The sequence below is a fragment of the Cucurbita moschata genome, unplaced genomic scaffold (genome assembly GCF_002738365.1).
Source record: "Cucurbita moschata cultivar Rifu unplaced genomic scaffold, Cmos_1.0 Cmo_Scf00013, whole genome shotgun sequence".
NCBI classification, from domain to species: Eukaryota; Viridiplantae; Streptophyta; class Magnoliopsida; order Cucurbitales; family Cucurbitaceae; genus Cucurbita; species Cucurbita moschata.
In genome coordinates, this window is record NW_019268529.1 from 4,811,763 (window position 1) to 4,829,483 (window position 17,721).

General features: G+C 39.2%; 5 protein-coding genes across 6 annotated transcripts; 2 read left to right on the forward strand and 3 right to left on the reverse strand.

Moving 5' to 3' along the window:
• Positions 1 to 100: 100 nt before the first annotated feature.
• On the forward strand, positions 101 to 2,673 carry LOC111451436 (probable polyol transporter 4). The gene is made up of 2 exons (XM_023091867.1): positions 101 to 495; positions 795 to 2,673. The coding sequence occupies exons 1-2, from the start codon at positions 282 to 284 to the stop codon at positions 2,165 to 2,167; spliced, it is 1,587 nt and encodes a 528-aa protein (XP_022947635.1). The 5' UTR covers positions 101 to 281; the 3' UTR covers positions 2,168 to 2,673.
• A 1,338-nt stretch (positions 2,674 to 4,011) lies between these two features.
• Positions 4,012 to 7,132, forward strand: LOC111451437 (clathrin light chain 1-like). Its single transcript, XM_023091868.1, has 3 exons — positions 4,012 to 4,596; positions 6,023 to 6,176; positions 6,282 to 7,132. Exons 1-3 carry the CDS (start codon positions 4,148 to 4,150, stop codon positions 6,936 to 6,938), a joined length of 1,260 nt encoding a protein of 419 aa, XP_022947636.1. The 5' UTR covers positions 4,012 to 4,147; the 3' UTR covers positions 6,939 to 7,132.
• A 1,454-nt stretch (positions 7,133 to 8,586) lies between these two features.
• On the reverse strand, positions 8,587 to 16,489 carry LOC111451440 (expansin-B3-like). Its single transcript, XM_023091872.1, has 5 exons — positions 16,485 to 16,489; positions 10,254 to 10,588; positions 9,715 to 10,021; positions 9,485 to 9,614; positions 8,587 to 9,129 (listed from the first exon to the last, which is right to left on the reverse strand). The coding sequence occupies exons 2-5, from the start codon at positions 10,438 to 10,440 to the stop codon at positions 8,932 to 8,934; spliced, it is 822 nt and encodes a 273-aa protein (XP_022947640.1). The 5' UTR covers positions 10,441 to 10,588; positions 16,485 to 16,489; the 3' UTR covers positions 8,587 to 8,931.
• LOC111451441 (tetraspanin-19) lies at positions 12,247 to 15,295 on the reverse strand. Of its 2 annotated transcripts, XR_002711985.1 has the most exons (8): positions 14,631 to 15,295; positions 13,964 to 14,063; positions 13,771 to 13,851; positions 13,560 to 13,664; positions 13,271 to 13,462; positions 12,587 to 12,647; positions 12,441 to 12,497; positions 12,247 to 12,364 (listed from the first exon to the last, which is right to left on the reverse strand). XR_002711985.1 is itself a non-coding variant. In XM_023091873.1 (6 exons), exons 1-6 carry the CDS (start codon positions 14,795 to 14,797, stop codon positions 12,645 to 12,647), a joined length of 648 nt encoding a protein of 215 aa, XP_022947641.1. In that variant the 5' UTR covers positions 14,798 to 15,295; the 3' UTR covers positions 12,586 to 12,644. The 2 variants fall into 2 exon arrangements, 1 of the variants encoding a protein (XP_022947641.1); XM_023091873.1 differs by lacking the exons at positions 12,247 to 12,364; positions 12,441 to 12,497 and having other exon boundaries at positions 12,586 to 12,647.
• LOC111451442 lies at positions 16,138 to 17,268 on the reverse strand. The gene is made up of 2 exons (XM_023091874.1): positions 16,985 to 17,268; positions 16,138 to 16,574 (listed from the first exon to the last, which is right to left on the reverse strand). The coding sequence occupies exons 1-2, from the start codon at positions 17,226 to 17,228 to the stop codon at positions 16,354 to 16,356; spliced, it is 465 nt and encodes a 154-aa protein (XP_022947642.1). The 5' UTR covers positions 17,229 to 17,268; the 3' UTR covers positions 16,138 to 16,353.
• Positions 17,269 to 17,721: the final 453 nt, after the last annotated feature.

Genomic DNA, 17,721 nt, shown 5'->3' on the forward strand with positions numbered 1-17,721 from the left:
TTTTTTTTTTTTTTTTTTTTTTTTTTTTTTTTTTTTTTTTTTTTTTTTTTTTTTGAGACAAGAAATAAAAGAACAAAAAAGGAAAGGAAACAGTTTAATTAGTCTAATTACAGCAGCTGTTCTTTGGATTAGTCCAAGGTCAATGCCATTGAATACTGCACTAAGCAACCAATTTGCAGATTAAGAAATTCTGACGACCCAATTATCGAGTTTCTTTCAATCTTGTCTCCTTTCTTTCAGATCTAAAATCCCCTGCCGGCTTCCGATCCGATCGCATACTCATGGGATTGGTCGGAGTCCAAGAAAATGGGGCCGGAGATTTGGGATTCCCCGGCGTTTCATTGGGCGCGAAGAACAAGTACAAGAGAATGGATTCTGAGCTCAATGAGGATCTCGATGACCATCATCATCAAGGCGATGCGAGTTCCAGTGCGAGGAAATATGTATATGCCTGTGCTGTTTTCGCTTCTCTCAACTCTGTTCTTCTCGGATACGGTATGTTTTCTTCTTCTGTCGGTCGCTCCAATCGTTCTCGGCTTTTGAATAGCTTTGTGCGCGATTTTTCCGATTAGTTTCATGATTTTTGCTGCTTGGATTGAGACATAATAGCGTCGATTCAGTGAGATACTTGTTTAGATTTGTTCAAAATACCTCGAATCATAAACTTCTTGTTCTGATTCATTGCCATTTCGGTGAGATACTTGTTTAGATTGACTTTTCTATTTGCTTACTGGAAGTTGAAATTCTAGATTGGTTAAATTTCATATGTCTTTACATCTTGTTTGGATATCCAGACGTGGGCGTGATGAGTGGGGCGATTATCTTCATTCAGGAAGATCTAAAGATAACTGAGGTACAGGAAGAAGTTCTTGTTGGGATTTTGAGCATTCTTTCCCTTCTGGGAAGCTTAGCCGGTGGTAAAACATCTGATGCCATTGGAAGAAAATGGACAATGGCCTTGGCTGCTCTCGTCTTCCAAATTGGTGCAGCAATTATGACACTGGCACCTACCTTTCAAGTGTTGCTGATCGGCAGAATATTGGCTGGAGTTGGAATTGGGTTGGGCGTTATGATTGCTCCTGTTTACATTGCAGAGATTTCCCCCACCATTGCTAGAGGCTCACTCACTTCCTTCCCTGAGATCTTCATAAACCTTGGCATTTTACTTGGCTATGTCTCCAATTTTGCTTTCTCTGGTCTACCTGCCCACACAAACTGGAGAATCATGCTTGCTGTGGGCATTCTTCCCTCAATCTTCATTGGATTTGCACTCTTCATCATCCCTGAGTCTCCCAGATGGTTGGTGCTGAAAAATCGAGTCGACGATGCGAGATCCGTGCTTCTGAAAACCATGGACAATGAGAAGGAGGTGGAAGAAAGATTGGCAGAAATCCAACTAGCTGCTGGAATTTCCAGTGCTGAAAAGTATGAAGAAAAGGCTGTTTGGAGAGAGTTCTTGAACCCTTCTCCTGCACTTAAACGAATGCTGATCACTGGCTTTGGAATCCAATGTTTCCAACAGATCACCGGCATCGACGCAACCGTATATTACAGCCCCGAAATCTTCAAAGAAGCTGGAATCCATGGTAACTCCAAGCTGCTTGCAGCAACCGTGGCAGTCGGACTTGCAAAGACAGGTTTCATAGTGGTTGCCATTGTTCTTATTGACAAGCTAGGTAGAAAGCCATTGCTGTATCTGAGCACAATTGGAATGACTGTTTGCTTGTTCTGCTTGGGCTTTACGCTCACTTTCCTTGGAAATGGGAAAGTTGGCGTTGGCTTAGCCATTTTTTGGGTTTGTGGGAATGTGGCCTTCTTTTCAGTGGGGATTGGCCCTGTGTGTTGGGTTTTGACGTCTGAAATCTTCCCATTGAAGCTGCGAGCCCAAGCAGCCGCTCTTGGAGCAGTGGGCAACAGGGTTTCTAGTGGGATTGTGGCCATGTCTTTCTTGTCAGTTTCTCGAGCAATCACTGTTGGTGGAACATTCTTCATCTTCTCCTTCATATCTGCTCTGTCAGTTGCCTTTGTTTACAAGTTCGTTCCAGAAACCAAGGGGAAATCTTTGGAACAAATAGAATCATTGTTTCAGAACGATATTGGTTGGAGAGAAACTGAAGTGGAACTTGGAGATGTGGAGCAACTTGTTGATAAGAATGAACAAAAATGAGCTAATATCATTCCTTTCTCGACCATGCAAACGCTTGAAACTTGAGTGGCCCCTGCACACCACCATGGCTAGCTGCGCCTCTCTCACAAGGATCACCACAACTCATCTCTAATATTGCTTTTTTCAGGGAAGAACAGATGGAGATTTGGCTGTATGAGAAAGGTTCTTTCCTTGATCTCTACTTACTATCCGAGTAAATTTTTAAAAAATAATTCATTGAATATCATTACATAGATTGAGTGTGCCACGGATGCGAATATCGACCTTCAGTGCACATGAATTTGTGCATGGAAGTCTCCTTGCACACGTGTAGGCTCGTGTATAGCGCATGAACTTCGTATCGTTGTAATACTCCATGTATACTCGTGATTTAGATAAAGATTTAGAATTCGAATTCGGCACCTGTGTGTCCCAACTGATCCCTGCATCCCCTGCGACATAGTCATGTTATTTACTACTCGTGTTTAAGAGCGGAGATTATCTCCACAAACTAGCATAAGTTTTTTTCAACATGCTTTGTATACTCATTCACATGCTTCTTAGTAAAATCTTTCGGAGATTGCCCAACATAAAATTACTCGAAAATTACTCAACATAAAATTACTTCATGCAAAACATGCTTAATTTTGGAGTTCTTATAATTGAGCCACATTCACTTTAGTCTAACAGTTCATGCATAACAAGCTATGTATCGCCGTCAACGTCACAGCTTTAAAACGGTCTATCGCAGAAAGATTTTCACACCCTTATAAGAAATGTTTCGTTTTCCTCTACCTTTATGAATAACGATTTCTTACAAGGGCATGAAAATCTATCCCTATCATACACGAACGATAGCTTGGAAGAATAAGTCCATCGACTAACGGTGGGCTGGAGTTGTTACAAATTTAGAATATATAATTTACGGGAAAAAAACAAATCAATTAATGTTTAGAAGCATGTGATTGAAGCTTGAAGTCTAAAAGTAATGGGTCACTTTTTATGATTTGGTGTGAAAGTTTATTTACTCGATGCAACAAAAAAACACTTAAAAATCAAGAGCTATGGTCATTATATAACATAAATTATTGGGCACCGTGACTTAGACAATGAATTTGATGGGGAAAATATTAAAATATTTGCTTTTAAAAAATAATTAAACTTAAATGTGAAATTAATTTATGCTTACAAATCACGTCTTTCAAACACACAATTTCAATGTGTAGGTGAGTTTATCACATCATTAAAACTACAGCATCTTTCACAATTTGTTTGTGTAATTACTTTTTAAAATAATAATTTGTTATTTATAAATTAAATTAAAATTAAAAACTTCACCATAATTCAACTCCTCAAAATTTATATTATCAATTAGAGGGTAGAAAATCACCCAACATATAAATTTTCGTATAAATTTTCAAAAATATTCACAAATGTTTAAAAGTAATATTGGATGTTGTCAATAAATAGTTTTTCATCTATATACTGAAAGGTAAGGTTTTTTTTTTTTTTGAATTTTTTATCAAGATAAATAGCGTTAATATTATTTTTAAAATTTCCTAGGTATTTTTTTAAATATAGTATGGTAGGTAATTATATTTTTAAATTTTTTTAAAAGTTCCAACGATATTAATAATTTTTTTTAAATATAGTACTGTAGTAATTATATTTTAATTTTTTTTTTAAGTCGAAGGATATTAATAAATTTTTTTAAAATTGAGTTATTGAAACTTTTTAAATTAAGAATTTAGCTAATTTTTAAACATATGGTAAAGGTGATAGGTATATATATATAATTTAATTTATTTATTTATTTTTAATGGAACTGAGATCACGTCCAACTAATATCTCTCTTTATTATGTGATTTTCCTGATTACTCTTTCTTGATCCGAACACTGCGTTCATCACCGCAAGAACAACTCCCTTCTCCTTCTCCCTAACCTCAACAATCTCAGAAATCAATCCGCTCCCGGAGATCCAGAGGAAGAGAATTCACGATAATGGCTTCCTATGATACTTTCAGCAACGACGAACACCAAGAACAACAGCAACAGTCGCCCACATCGCGGCCCTTTGACGACGATGGCTACATCGGTTACGACACTCATCACCCCTCCCAGAGCTTCGACTCTTTAGCCACTTTCTCTCCCAGCACCGACCAACACCCTCATCCTCCTCCTTCCTTTTTCGAAGACGATGTCATTTCCGACATCCACAGCGCTGGAAACACGAATAACCCCAATTTGTCTGACGTTTATGACTTCGGGGTTTCCAATCCTAATCCGGGCTATGTTTCTCCCTTTGATCCGGTTGAGACTGATGTTGATAATGGCAATGCTGCCGCCGGTATTGGTGTCATTGATGATGGTTTTTTTGCCTCCGATGGACCGGTTCTCCCGGACCCGAGCGAAATGCGGGAGGAATGCCATGCACGACGCGAATGGCGACGGTGCGTTTTCTTTTCTTGTTAATGTCATTTCTTCCAGAGAGATTGGTTTAGTTTTAGATCTGTGATTTTATCATTTTGGTGCCGGATTGAAATGTTTCCCCCTATAGCCGTGACATGAATCTAAAACAAGCCCTTTTATCAATTTTGAGGTCATTGGAGCCGATGGATTCAGTTTTCCGCTGGAATCTGAATTGAAAGGTCTAGAGATTTTCTGTTCGCCGCATAATGACATTAAAAATTTACTCAATGTCCTTAGTTGTTAGCGCAAACGGTGGTTCAAACCTTCTTTGTTGCTAAATTTCATTCTGCCACTCCCATGCTTCCAATCGTTGAGCTCTGTATTAATGCACCGCAAGCATGGTCTTATCATTGATAATTGATAAAGGGGTTTCGTAGTTTTTATAATCATTTACCATCTGGCTTGTGTTTATAGTGATTTTTCGCTATTGACATTATTGCATCCGCTACTGGTGAAAATTTTGGATTCTCATTTGCTTCTGGAACTTTGAATAGTTTGTCATGTGTTGCAATATGTCCAAATAATGTTGTTCTGTTGCTGGTAAAAAGACAGATATTTGCTGCACATTTGTCCTAACATCACGTGTAGGCATAAACGTATAACATATTAGTAGGACCAACTAGATGAAATTGTAGTACAGCATTTTATATCTTATAGCAATATGGACAGGCAAAAGGGATATGCTTATTTCTGTCTGCTTGAAGAAGCTATTACCTGATTGGTTGTGAAGTTTGATGCTGCCAAAAATTCTTATCTCTATTATGTATCCTTTTTGTGAGCTGCCTTCATGGGCAACAGTAGTTTCAACTCTCAAGTTGCAGGGTAGTAATGACTTCCCAGGTTCTATTTGTTTAGGAATTTCTTTTTGGATCCTGGCTAATTGTAAAGTTTAGCGCTGTGATAATTTCGTTTGAATGTTCTGCCTTGTTGCAAAATCTTAGTCAACTTAGGTGGAAGGGTAATTTATTGGGAACCATATTTATGGGAGATCCCACATTGGTTGAAAAGGGAAACGAAGCATTCCTTATAAGGATGTGGAAACCTCTCCCTAGTGGACGCATTTTAAAACCTTAAGTGGACGTCCAAAACGGAAAGCCCAAAGAAGACAACATCTGCTGGTGGTGGGCTTGGGCTGTTACAAATGGTATCAGAGCCAGGCATTGGATGGTGTGCCAGCGAGGATGTTGGGCCCTAAGGAGGTGGATTGTGAGACTCTATATTGGTTGGAGAGGGGAACGAAGTCTTGATGTGGAAACCTCTCTCTAGTGGACACGTTTTAAAACATTAAGGAGACGCCCGAAAAGGAAAGTCCAAAGAGGATAGTATTAGCAGAGAAACTATATTTCCCATGAATTTGAATCTGTTGGTTAGCTTTTGTTTGATAGTGGCGAAAATTTTATGGTGCAGTCAAAATGCCATAGACCTTGCGGAGAAAGAGAAGAAAGAAAAGGAGATGAGAAATCAAATAATTAATGAAGCTGAAGAGTATAAAGCTTCGTTTTATGAGAAAAGGAGGATCAATTGTGAAACAAACAAGGCTCACAATAGAGAAAGAGAGAAGGTGAAACCTTTGAAAGAATTTTTTATCTACTCATATTTTTTTTACCCTGCATCCTGTCAAGGTCTCTTCCTGTCTGTTGTTATTCATGTTCCAATTTTTTTGCAGCTTTACCATACAAACCAGGAAAAATTCCACAAAGAAGCTGACAAACATTTCTGGAAAGCAATTGCAGAGATCATCCCACGAGAGGTCCCTAATATTGAGAAGAGAAGAGGAAAGAAAGATGCTGAAAATAAACCTTCAATTGTGATCGTTCAGGGTCCAAAACCTGGAAAACCAACTGATCTGGCACGAATGAGGCAGATTCTCTTGAAGTTGAAACAGACTCCTCCACCTCATATGATGCCTCCTCCGCCCAAACCGGATGACAAAGACGCCAAAGACGGAAAGGATGGCAAAGACAGCAAAGATGGCAAGGACGGCAAGGATGGCAAGGACGGCAAGGATGGCAAGGACGGTAAGGATGGAAAGGATGGTAAAGATAAGAAGGAAGGGAAGGAGGAGGACAAAGGTGGAAAAGAAGCAAAGGAAGGGACAGAAACCAAAGATGCTAAGGAAGGGACTGAAACCAAAGATGCTAAGGAAGGAGGGAAGAAAGTTGAGGACAAGAAATCTTCTTCACCAGCTGCAGCTCATTCACCTAGATCTCCTGCAAAAGATGTGGATGCTAATGGTACTCCCGAGCAACCGAAAATAGAGATCGAGGCTCCTACTGCAGCTGATGCTGAACAACCTATTCTGTTGGTGTCACCTGCAGAGTAAGAAATTATCAAAACATCTCATGGTTCTTGTAATTGAATCGTTTTTTTTTCCTGTCCACAATTTATCAGAGGGAATAAGGAAGCTTTTGTCGTAGCCTTGCTGCATGCTCTGCAGCGTGGGATTTAACAGCTCCCTTCTTGTCTAGACTTAGAATTTAGGATAATTTATCATTGAATTTTATCTTCTCTTTGACTTCCCCTTGTCTCATCTTAAAAACACATTAGTCCTCTTTTTACAAAGACAAGAACGGTAAGCTTCTCCTATATTCTCCTTTGCTATCTGAGGATAGAAGAAGTTAATATTCAGACTCGCAAAGTTGTAGTAGAGCAGCCAATAATTGTACTAGGGAACATTCACAGGTAGCAATGATGACAGAACCAATTACCATGGGATATGACCCGAGTGGGATAGGATAGGCGCCTCCTTTACCCGACCGTCTATTCATCCCCTTGCTTTAACATCTTCTTTAAATGTTTATGGGAAGTTCGACCAACTCAGGTTTACCTTTTTGGGGACAGAAAATAAGTTAAGAAACACACTTGGTCTGGCTGGTCAAGTAGTAGTTGGTTCAGAAGTAACACATAGAACTTAGATGGGATTAGAGTCCAAAGCATTTCTAGTTATATTATCACAACAATCTATGGTCTACCAATAGGGTATCTATAACCGCTCAAGCTTATCTCCTTGGACTTTTCCTTTTGGATTTTTCCTCAAAGTTTTTAAGATGTGGTCTGTCAGGGAAAGTTTTCCATGCCTTTATAAAGAATGTTTCATTCTCCTCCCTCTAACAATTCACCCCTTTCGTGTGGCCTAGCATCCTTGTTAACACTTATTCTTCTCTCCAATTAATATGGGATCTCATAATTTCATATAAGAGTGAGCAAGTCCATATTAATTAAACTCGTAGAGTTTGCAAGGTTACAATATTAAGGTATTGTAGGTATCAACCCACCGAGTTAAAGAATTGTCTGAGATGTAACACAATACCAACCCAACAACTAGCTGTTCATAAGGAGAAGAAGATCAATCAGCACCAAAAAAAGGGATTAATATGTTACATCATTGAGAACATGTAGTGTAGGCCATAATGCACAGTGCCCTTTGAGCAAAAGCAATGTCTGGGGTGTTCGTTTGTTATATGTGCGTCAGTCTGCCTCACACTGCACCAACTAGCAGAGAATTCTATTTTGAATGAGGGCGAGCGTATTGGCGGAAAATCTTTGTTCCCATGCCAAGTTTGGAAAGGCTATAATGAACCACTTGCATTCAAATCATGTGGAGTCTGGAAATGAATAGCTTTCACATTTAAGTCGAATTCAATTTGGAAATTTAACCTCACCAACTTGAGCATAGTCCGTTCATATGCGATTAGTTAAGATGTAACAGCTCAAGTCTATGTTCGTAGATATTGTCTTTTTTGGAATTTCTCTTTCGGGCTTCCCCTCAAAATTTTTAAAATTGCTAATGTTTCGTTCCCTACTTCAACTGATATGAGATCTCACACAATACATATTCTCGAACAAAATATCTCTCTTCAATATATTGTGAAATGGGAGTGTTGTGATTGCATAAGTTATGAAAGGAACACTACTTCCAAGGTCCTGAAATCTCGCACTATACCCTTATTTAGACAAGAATAGTTTGACTCGAGTTCAAGTTCATTAAACAAACAAGCTTGATAATATAGCAACAAATTACACCACGCTCTCTCTCCTCTTTGGAGAGGGCTATCATGCTCAATACCCAACCACACAATAACAAAAAACAAGAACACACAAACATTGGATGCCATTTCGCACTCACAACGGTCACTTTTGCACTAAAGAAAACGGATAACGGCTACTTTTCCCTGCCATGGGGGTATGAACTAAGAGTTTAGGGGAGAGGGAGCTTCCTTTCGGCATAAAACAAAAAGGAAGCAAATGCTTTTGTGCATAAAAAGAACAAAAGAGTGCTTCTTTTGCTTCCCTTCTCCTCCTCTTATCCTTCTTTATCAAGAGAAGAAATTAAGGCGGGAAGTGTAAGTGGCCTTTGGAGACCAATTCCTCGGAATTATATCCCTAGCTGCCACTGTTCTTCCCGTAGATAATGTCGTTAATCTCACTGAAAATGGACCCTTTAAAGGCCCTCCAATTATGCACCAGTTTGCTCCCCATAAATGCTTCATTTCCAGCCACTCCCTCGAGTTCCCCTGCCATTTTTGTTATCATTATCAAACACGACGTGGGAAACCAAAGTTAACTTAGTCAACAAAGCTTCACTATCTTTAGTCAACCACAGTTTTATAATCATGTGGGAAAGTTCATGCTTTTTCTTCTTAAAGATGCTTCTTTTTCAAAGATTCTTCGAGTGGGATTAGACTTTTTACGTGTAATTAGGTACCATCTCGGTAAAAGATCAAGCTTTTCTGTAACAGTTCAAGCCTTCGACTAACAAACATCCATTACGAGAAAAGAGCTAAACATTCTTTATAAGAGACCTCTCCGCCCGGGGCGCGAATGGAATATGCTTGATAATTAAGTTGGCTAAAGGGTTTGTAGACTTACTTCTTTTATTTGCATTGCACCGATGTCTCCATCCCCATCCTCGAATTCAACCAAGACAGAGAGCCAGTATTCTGTGGAGCCTTCATTGACGTGGAAGGCAATGTTCTTGCCTCGATACTTACAGGGAGTTCTACAGATTTACGACAGCAACAAATAAGCGACAAAATAGATAAAAGAAACAAACAAATCATGGAAGTGACGAAAAACAGAGTGCAGCAACGAATTTATACCGTCGGTAAATTACTGGGATTTCTCCTCTGTTTCTGAGCTGCCCACCTTCGCCGGCGATGGCCATACGGCCAAAGGCGGCGCCGCTGAGATCGAAGTGGGTATTTCCATTAGAACAATACCCACCGGGGCATTCGTCGGTGATGATTACAGTAACGGCTCGTCTAGAGCAAATCCTCTGGTCTAGACATTTCACCTTGTAACATGCTCCACACCCTTCACCGTTTTTGAACAGAATTGGACTCACAGCCCCAACTCTGGCCTTTAGAGGCCTCACATCCACTAAATTTCCATACCCACATGCTCCACCTGCAATTTCACATTGTCAGATCCTAAAAATTCATCAGCAAAGAACTCAAGAACAGCGGAATTCCAGTTGAGATTTAAACGATTTATGAACTGGGTTTTGGCTAATTCGAACGAATTGGCTCAATGACAGCATTTCACAAAAACAGAGCAGTCCCATTATCTTGACAGACTCTAAGAACACTAAAACGAAGAAAACAGAGCAAAGATATGTAGGGAAATGGAACCGCCGTACCGTCGCTACCGTCGCCCTCGGGGCTTCCGTACCACGTGGCGGTAGCAGGAAGCCAATGTAGATCCAGCACACGGTGTTGGAGCTGAGCCACCGCCGTGAACCACTCAAGGACGGCCATGGCAAAGAAAATAGCCCCAATGAGGCCAAAGCCACGGCGGGGGAGAAGGAGGTGCATTTGCGTGAGCATAGTCGGCGACACCGCTTGCTCCGCTGACAATGTCAGTTTCCGGCGGGCACAGTGGTCGAGAAAAACAGTTGAGACAGAGAGAGGATTGGAGGGTGTAGCCGACGATTTTTGTTGCAGCACGAGCACAAGTATATGGTGCTGCAGTCTACTAATTTTGAAGGGGCCGTTAAAGTAAATATATAAAAGTGTCGGGGATTACCAAATAAACCACTTATTTTCACTTATTTACAGAAAGTGCCCCTTACGTGGGACCCCTCGATACTTGAGGCGCTAATTTCGCATAATCGTAGTAGTTTTATAAGAATTATTATTATTATTATTATTATTATTATTAATTTATCAAATTAATATCGTGTTTTGATTTTTGAAATATAACATTTATAATTAATTCTATTGGTTCAATTTTATTGAGAATAATTATTAATATTATTGCTAAATAAATTTTAAAAATACCTAACATTTAAGTCATATTATTTATAATATACTTATAATTGAATGAAAATTAAATCAAAATTTAATTTATTTTAATAATTTTAATAATTTAACTTAATAAACGTAAACTAACTAACCATGATGTTTAAATTTTATAATTAAGCTATTTTTAAATTACTGATAAAAAAATTATCAAAATCAAGATGAATTTTATGAAATTTGACGTTCTTTAATTTCAATGATTATAACTCACACGTCACATCTTATGTGTAAACATTCACTTTTGTTTATTACTAAGTCATTTGTAATAATTATTTTATTTTTAAAATTCTAAAATAACCTAAAAAAAGTATATTCGAAAAAAAGAAAAAGTGAATAAAAAGTATGATATTTAAATAAAAAAAGAATAGAATAATAACAATACCGTAATTAATTGATAAATATCATTCAAAAGGACTAGACAAGATAAGCCCACTCCAAAAATAATAATAATAAACATTTTTCTTTTAAAAACTTTTTTTTTTTGAAGGATTAAAAAGGGGATGATTTTGAGGATAAATAATCCAAAAGTTTGTTTAAAAGTGGACAAATAAATCCAATATCTATACCAGAGTGGACACCTTGATGGGATGTTTGTAATCAAATTTTCTGGCCCCTCTTTTCCGTCCCCTTTTGGAGTAAATATTATCCATTTTGATCTATTACATATCGTCGTATGTCAATCTCACGATTTTAAAACGGTTTGTTAGGGAGAGGTTTTCATACCCTTACAAGAAATGTTTCGTTCCCCTCTTCAACTGAGATCTCACAATCCACCCCCCTTGATGGTCAAGAAGAGGAAAAATGACTAAGACTCCAAAGGAGTCAAGCCTCGATTAAGGGGAGGCGTACTTTGTTCGAAGGGAGGTGTTGGATGAAAAGTGTCCCACATTGGTTAATTTAGGGAATGGTCATGGGTTTATAATCTAAGAATACACTCTCCATTGGTACGAGGCCTTTTGGGGAAGCCCAAAGCAAAGCCACGAGAGCTTATGCTCAAAGTGGACAATATCATATCACTGTGGAGAGTAGTATGATACCCTTACAAGAAATGTTTCGTTCCCCTCTCCAACCAACGTAGGATCTCATAATTCACCCTCTTGGGGTCCAACATCATCGCTGACACAACACGATGGATGACTTTGATACCATTTATAACAGCCCAATTCCACCTGCGTTGGTCGGTTACGTATTGCCCGCCAGCCTCACGATATTAAAACATGTTAGAGAGGTTTCCACACCCTTAAGGAATGCTTTGTTCCCCTCTCCAACTCCAACGGCAAACAAGGACCCAGGAAAATCAAACGAATCATATTCAGTCAATGATTTTTTTTAAAGAACAGATACCATTAGGATTTAGGAAACTGCTTTCAGAAGAGTACATGAAGCACAATCTCTATTAACATGATTTACATATAATGTTGTCACATCTGAACCCATCACGAGTATTTTTCTGCGAGAAAAAAATTTCTTAATCATATTCAATTCTACTGATATGAGCTATAGTGTTCAAAAAGAAAATAGCTCACTGTAAACAATAGAGAATGAAATCCGTGTCAAATTCGCGCTTTCGGTCAACTTCTTTCCTGATAGGAAAAGGATGAAAAATGAATCAATATATAGCTGCTGATTACATATACATATATGAATAATCCCAGTACAGGAAATGACTCACCTAGTATTATGCAATCAGAGTATTCAATGCAAGTTAATAGGCTGCTTCTGTTGCAGGCTTACTGCAAAGGTCAAAGAGATCAGATTTCGTCTAACAACACACTCTAGGTGGATGAATGAACAGTTCTTATCAGCTTAGGCAAGATTTAAGTCGCTTCTAGGATGGGAAATCAGCAGAAAACTTGTTCTAATCACAAAAAAACAGGGTAGAAATTGAGACCAAAAGCCTACCGCTACCACATATTGTCTGTTTTGACCCGTTACGTTACACCGTCAGCCTCACGGTTGTAAAACACGTCTACTTGGGAGAGGTTTCCACACTCTTATAAGAAATGTTTCGTTCTCCTCTCCAACCGACGTGGGATCTCACAATCCACCCCCTTGAGGGCCCAACGTCCTTACTGGCACACCGTCCAGTATTTGGCCCTGATACCATTAGTAATAGCCCAAGCCCACCGCTAGCATATATTGTCCACTATGGCTCGTTATGTATCGTCGTCAGTCTCACCGTTTTAATACGCATCTATTAAGTAGAGGTTTCTATACTCTTATAAAGAATGAATGCTTTGTTCCCTTCTGCAACCAAACTAAATAAAGGTAATTGCAGCAACAAAAGGACAACAATTTCACGGTCATCATATATAAGACCAGCCTCACAGATAGGAGCATGATTGTGTATTTATACCTCATCGTCAGTTCGTTTGTTCCACGCGTCGTTTTTGGATGGAAAGACGGGGTCTCCAATAACACATGTACTTGGTGAATGAAGAGCATTCTTAAGAAGCGGAAGCCTCTCAGGTGCATAATCGTCATCGCTGTCATAATATCGACGCGATCCAATTGCTTTTAGTAACATAGCCAACAACAGAGACAAACCCTGAGACAAGCCAATCCACATTACAGGTTAGCCAGAAGGATTCCCTACCTTAAAGACAGGCCAACATGACAATAGAGAGAAAGGGAGAGAAACAGACCTGAATAGACATCATTGAGATCCCTATCCATTGGCAGATATCGAAGTTCAATCTGATGAACTGCTTGAACTGATCAAAACTTCCACTCGGATCCATTGGAAAGTCCTGGTGTAAAGTTGAAAATGATCAGCTAGAGGTATAAATATCTGTTAGCAGCCAGTTGCATCGGAGATAAACGACACGTGAACGCTTTCGTATGTAAAATGTTCACCTCCTCCCAATCACGATTCAGAAATACATCAGTAGCCAACCCAGCCTCCACCATGAGAACCACAAAGACAAGCATCACATACTGCATCCATTGAAGGACAAACATACTCATTTGTCAAGTAATCTTTTGAACAAAAGGGAAAAAATGGGGGAAGAGGAGATTCATATCATTTAGTCAAGTAAGAACACCGTACGAGATGAAGGCAACAACCACGAGCAGTTTCAGCAGCAATATGACCCACGCATGTGATCACACATAGAAGAATGCCCAGGCCAAAAAAACTGTACATGAACCTGAAATTTAAGCAAGACCAAGTATGTAAGCTAAATCCCAGTCTAAGTGGCACCCATTAACCAACTGCCGGAGAACCCAAATCTAAACCATATCAACAGCTATAATACTCCTTACAAGTAATGGTTAGGAATCACCACTCTCCACAATGATATGATATTGTCTACTTTGAGCATAAGCTCTCGTGGCTTTGCTTTGTTTTCTACTTCTCCACAGTGACCTTGTACCATTGATCATTGATCATTCCCTAAATTAACCAAATTAACCAACTGGAACTTCCACCCAACAATCCTAGTAACAAGTTTGTTTAAATTCATAGCCTCATCTTAACCTATTCTCCTTCATTGAGGAAAAACTAGAGGTTTAGAACCCATCCTACAAAGAATCATAACGCAGAAAGAATAAAGAATATGAAGATAATTCCTACATTTTGTCAGATTAATAATGAAATCGATGGATTCCAATACTCAGCCTGACCCCTGCAAAATATTACAAGAAACAGCAAGAGACCCAGAAAATGGAAGGAAATCCCAGATTGTAAAGTCTGCAAGAGAGCCAAAAGGCAATACCATGGAATTGGGTCATCGGGTCTTTCAAAGGGAAAATGGCCCAAATGCCTCTGCCAAGCCCTCATCAACCAAATTCCATACAAAATCATGGCGATTCCAACCAACCCATTTCCAGAATTCACAAACTTCAACAAAGATTGTATGCACGCCCTTATCATTCTCACCATTTGTTGCCAATACACAATTGACCAGACAAATACACAAACAAAAAATGAGAAAGCAGATAGCGAGGAAAAGCCTAATGAACGTAATATTCAACCGCCAGAAATATCCGCTGCGCGCCAAGATTTTTGTGCTTTTTCTGGCTTTAAGGGACTTTGCGATTTTTGCGCTCTTTCCTATTTCCAAGGAACAGTTTACCCATTTTCATCGAAGCCCGTTCGTCCACCGTTGGACATATGACGACGGCTTCTTTCACCCAATGAAATTTAAAAACCGAATGTGGGGAATAAAAGTATTAGAAGACGAATAGCTTAAAGGAGAAGGGAAAACCTGGTAAGAGATGATAGAAATTACTTGTCAGCGTTACAACAAAATAATAATTTTTTCAATTGAAGTTTTTGTTTTTACCCACAGAAAAGAACATAGAATAATTGTTTATCAATGAGAATAACTAAAAAAAGCTTATTTATTAGGATGCATACAATGAAGAGGATGTTAAAATGTGAGATCTCGTACATTCCTGGTAGGGTGAAACCTCTCGTACCAGATGCGTTTTAAAAACATTGAGGGAAGCCCGAAAGAAAAAAATTCAAAAGGACAATATTTGTCGGTGATGAGCTTAGGTTGTTACAAACAGTATCGGCTAAGTCCCAAAGAGAGGTGGACACGAGGCGATGTGTCAGCAAGGACACTGGACCCCGAAGGGGGTGGATTGGGAGGTACCACGTCAATTGGAGAAGAAAACGAATACCAGCAAGAACGCTAGATCCCAAAAGGGTTGGATTGTGAGATCTTACATCAGTTGGGGAAGGAAATTAGTGCCAGCGTGCTGGCCCTGAAGGAGGCGGATTGGGGAGTCCCACATCGATCGGAGAAGGGAACGAGTACCAGTAAGGACGCTAGGTCCCAAAGGGGTTGGATTGTGAGATCCCACATCAGTTGGGGAAGAGAATGAGTGTCGTCACGCTAGATCTCGAATGAGGTAGATTGGGGAGTCCCACATCGATTGGAGACGGGGACGAGTACCAGCGAGGACACTCGGCTCCAAAAGGGTTGGACTGTGAGATCCCACATCGATTGAGGAGGAAAATGAAACATTTTTTATAAGGGTAGGGAGATCTCACACATCGATTGGGGAGGAGAATGAAACATTTTTTATAAGGGCGTGGAAACTCTCCCTAGCAACGCGTATTGAAAACCTTGATGGGAAATTCAGGGAAAACTTAAAAGAGAACTATATGTATTAGCTGTGAGATTGGACATAAAATTACAAGTTTGTTGTAGGTCTCCATGTTTCTAATTAATAACTACAAGTTACATCATGATAAGAGAGAATTAGGAAAGAATTACCTCTTGTGGCCACAGTTCTTTTAATGTAATCAATTGTTCATTGTTCTTATTTCAGTTTGTGCCTGCATATGATCCATAAACTCATCATCATCATCATCAAGTTTTTACCCACAGGCATGATAAAATTACAACAGAAGAGCCCAACACTTCTCTAATATAAATATATCATCACGATATCTGAAACTTAATTCAGAAAATGTCATAAACCGCATCAAAAATCCAAGTACATTCTGTAGGCATCTCGATCAGCAGAGTAGTATCCTTGAATCAAGCTATCAACTTGGAACCCAAGTTTCGTGTAGAGAGTCACAGCCGCAGTCCTCAGGGGATCAACATGAAGACCTATGCGTTGAATGTTTCTGGTTCTGCATTTCTCAATGGCTGCCTTCAACAGTGCCTCTCCATGACCTTGTCTTCTATAGTTCTCCTTCACTGCACTTCGTTTACAACCCACATGCCAGGAAAGGACACAATGGGTGTTGATTAGCAAGAGGGATGCAGACGTTTGAAATTCACGCACAATTCACCAGTCTTAAAAGCTTTCCTAGAAACCCCAGATGGCAAATGGGGAGATTTTCTCTCAGCCCTTTTATCAAACAGGTTATGTGCACAAAAAAAGTTGCAAAATCAACATGACTAGGATCGATACATTAAGTTAGCCAGATTGCAAACCTATAGTTAATGTTCACCTAAACTAAATCAGATCATTTACAAGCTGAATTGAAAGTACTGGATAATCCAAAACATCAGCAGATCTCGCATTCAATTCAACATATACAATATCCACAAAAATGGGTGTGAAGATAATTCAGGGGAGGGAGGAAAGAAAACGAGGATAGAACCTGCGAGCTTGGCGATCGTAGCGTAGAGGGAAGAGGGCCAAGAATACATGACATAGCCTACGACTTCACCATCCAAGTCCAGGAAAAGCAATCCTGAATTCTTTTTCTTCAATTCTTCGTCGAAGAATCTGGCAAGAGACTCATGTTTTGGGAATATCTTCTTCTCGAGCTTCACAATGTCTTCAACTACCTTAGCACAGTTGGTGGAGTTTCTTTGCAGTTCAACGATGACCCCATTACTCATTGATGAGGACTCTGCCTTTTGTTCCTTCTTTAGGTGTCAAGGTTTGGTGTTTCAGAAGATTTTCTTTGATTTCTCGATACTTCTCATATATACATATATACACACACGGGAAGTTGTGACCGAAGAAAACATCATCAATTTTTTTTTGTCATATGAGTCATAGTTCATGAATAAGATGACCGTGTTAAACTGAGAGATCTCACGTTGGTTGAAGAAAGAAATGAAACATTTTTTTGATAAGAGTGTAGAAACCTCTTCGAACGAGTTTTAAAATCATGAGAATGACGGTGATACGTAACAGGTCATAGCTAACAATATCTATAAACAATGGATTAGATTGAAAAAATCTTTTGGATTAACTTGAAAGTTAGTGGCCATTTAAAGGGTCGAGAACAATATCGACTAGAAATGGGGTTGAGTTGAAAAATCTTTTAGATAAAATTAGTGACCCGAACAACTTGTAATCGTATTTTTGAGTTAATTGATGGTTCGG

Coding starts and splice junctions, on each gene's coding strand:
- LOC111451441 (XM_023091873.1), bottom strand. CDS start 14,797: ATGGTGAGAATGATAAGGGCGTGCATACAATCTTTGTTGAAGTTTGTG. Junction 14,064..14,630: donor CCCGATGACCCAATTCCATG/GTATTGCCTTTT, acceptor CTTAAATTTCAG/GTTCATGTACAGTTTTTTTG. Junction 13,463..13,559: donor TCTCAATGATGTCTATTCAG/GTCTGTTTCTCT, acceptor GGCTTGTCTCAG/GGTTTGTCTCTGTTGTTGGC.
- LOC111451437 (XM_023091868.1), top strand. CDS start 4,148: ATGGCTTCCTATGATACTTTCAGCAACGACGAACACCAAGAACAACAG. Junction 4,597..6,022: donor GCACGACGCGAATGGCGACG/GTGCGTTTTCTT, acceptor TTTATGGTGCAG/TCAAAATGCCATAGACCTTG. Junction 6,177..6,281: donor ACAATAGAGAAAGAGAGAAG/GTGAAACCTTTG, acceptor ATTTTTTTGCAG/CTTTACCATACAAACCAGGA.
- LOC111451436 (XM_023091867.1), top strand. CDS start 282: ATGGGATTGGTCGGAGTCCAAGAAAATGGGGCCGGAGATTTGGGATTC. Junction 496..794: donor CTCTGTTCTTCTCGGATACG/GTATGTTTTCTT, acceptor TTGGATATCCAG/ACGTGGGCGTGATGAGTGGG.
- LOC111451440 (XM_023091872.1), bottom strand. CDS start 10,440: ATGCTCACGCAAATGCACCTCCTTCTCCCCCGCCGTGGCTTTGGCCTC. Junction 9,615..9,714: donor ATCCCAGTAATTTACCGACG/GTATAAATTCGT, acceptor GTAAATCTGTAG/AACTCCCTGTAAGTATCGAG. Junction 9,130..9,484: donor GTGCAATGCAAATAAAAGAA/GTAAGTCTACAA, acceptor CAAAAATGGCAG/GGGAACTCGAGGGAGTGGCT.
- LOC111451442 (XM_023091874.1), bottom strand. CDS start 17,228: ATGAGTAATGGGGTCATCGTTGAACTGCAAAGAAACTCCACCAACTGT. Junction 16,575..16,984: donor TACGATCGCCAAGCTCGCAG/GTTCTATCCTCG, acceptor AACGAAGTGCAG/TGAAGGAGAACTATAGAAGA.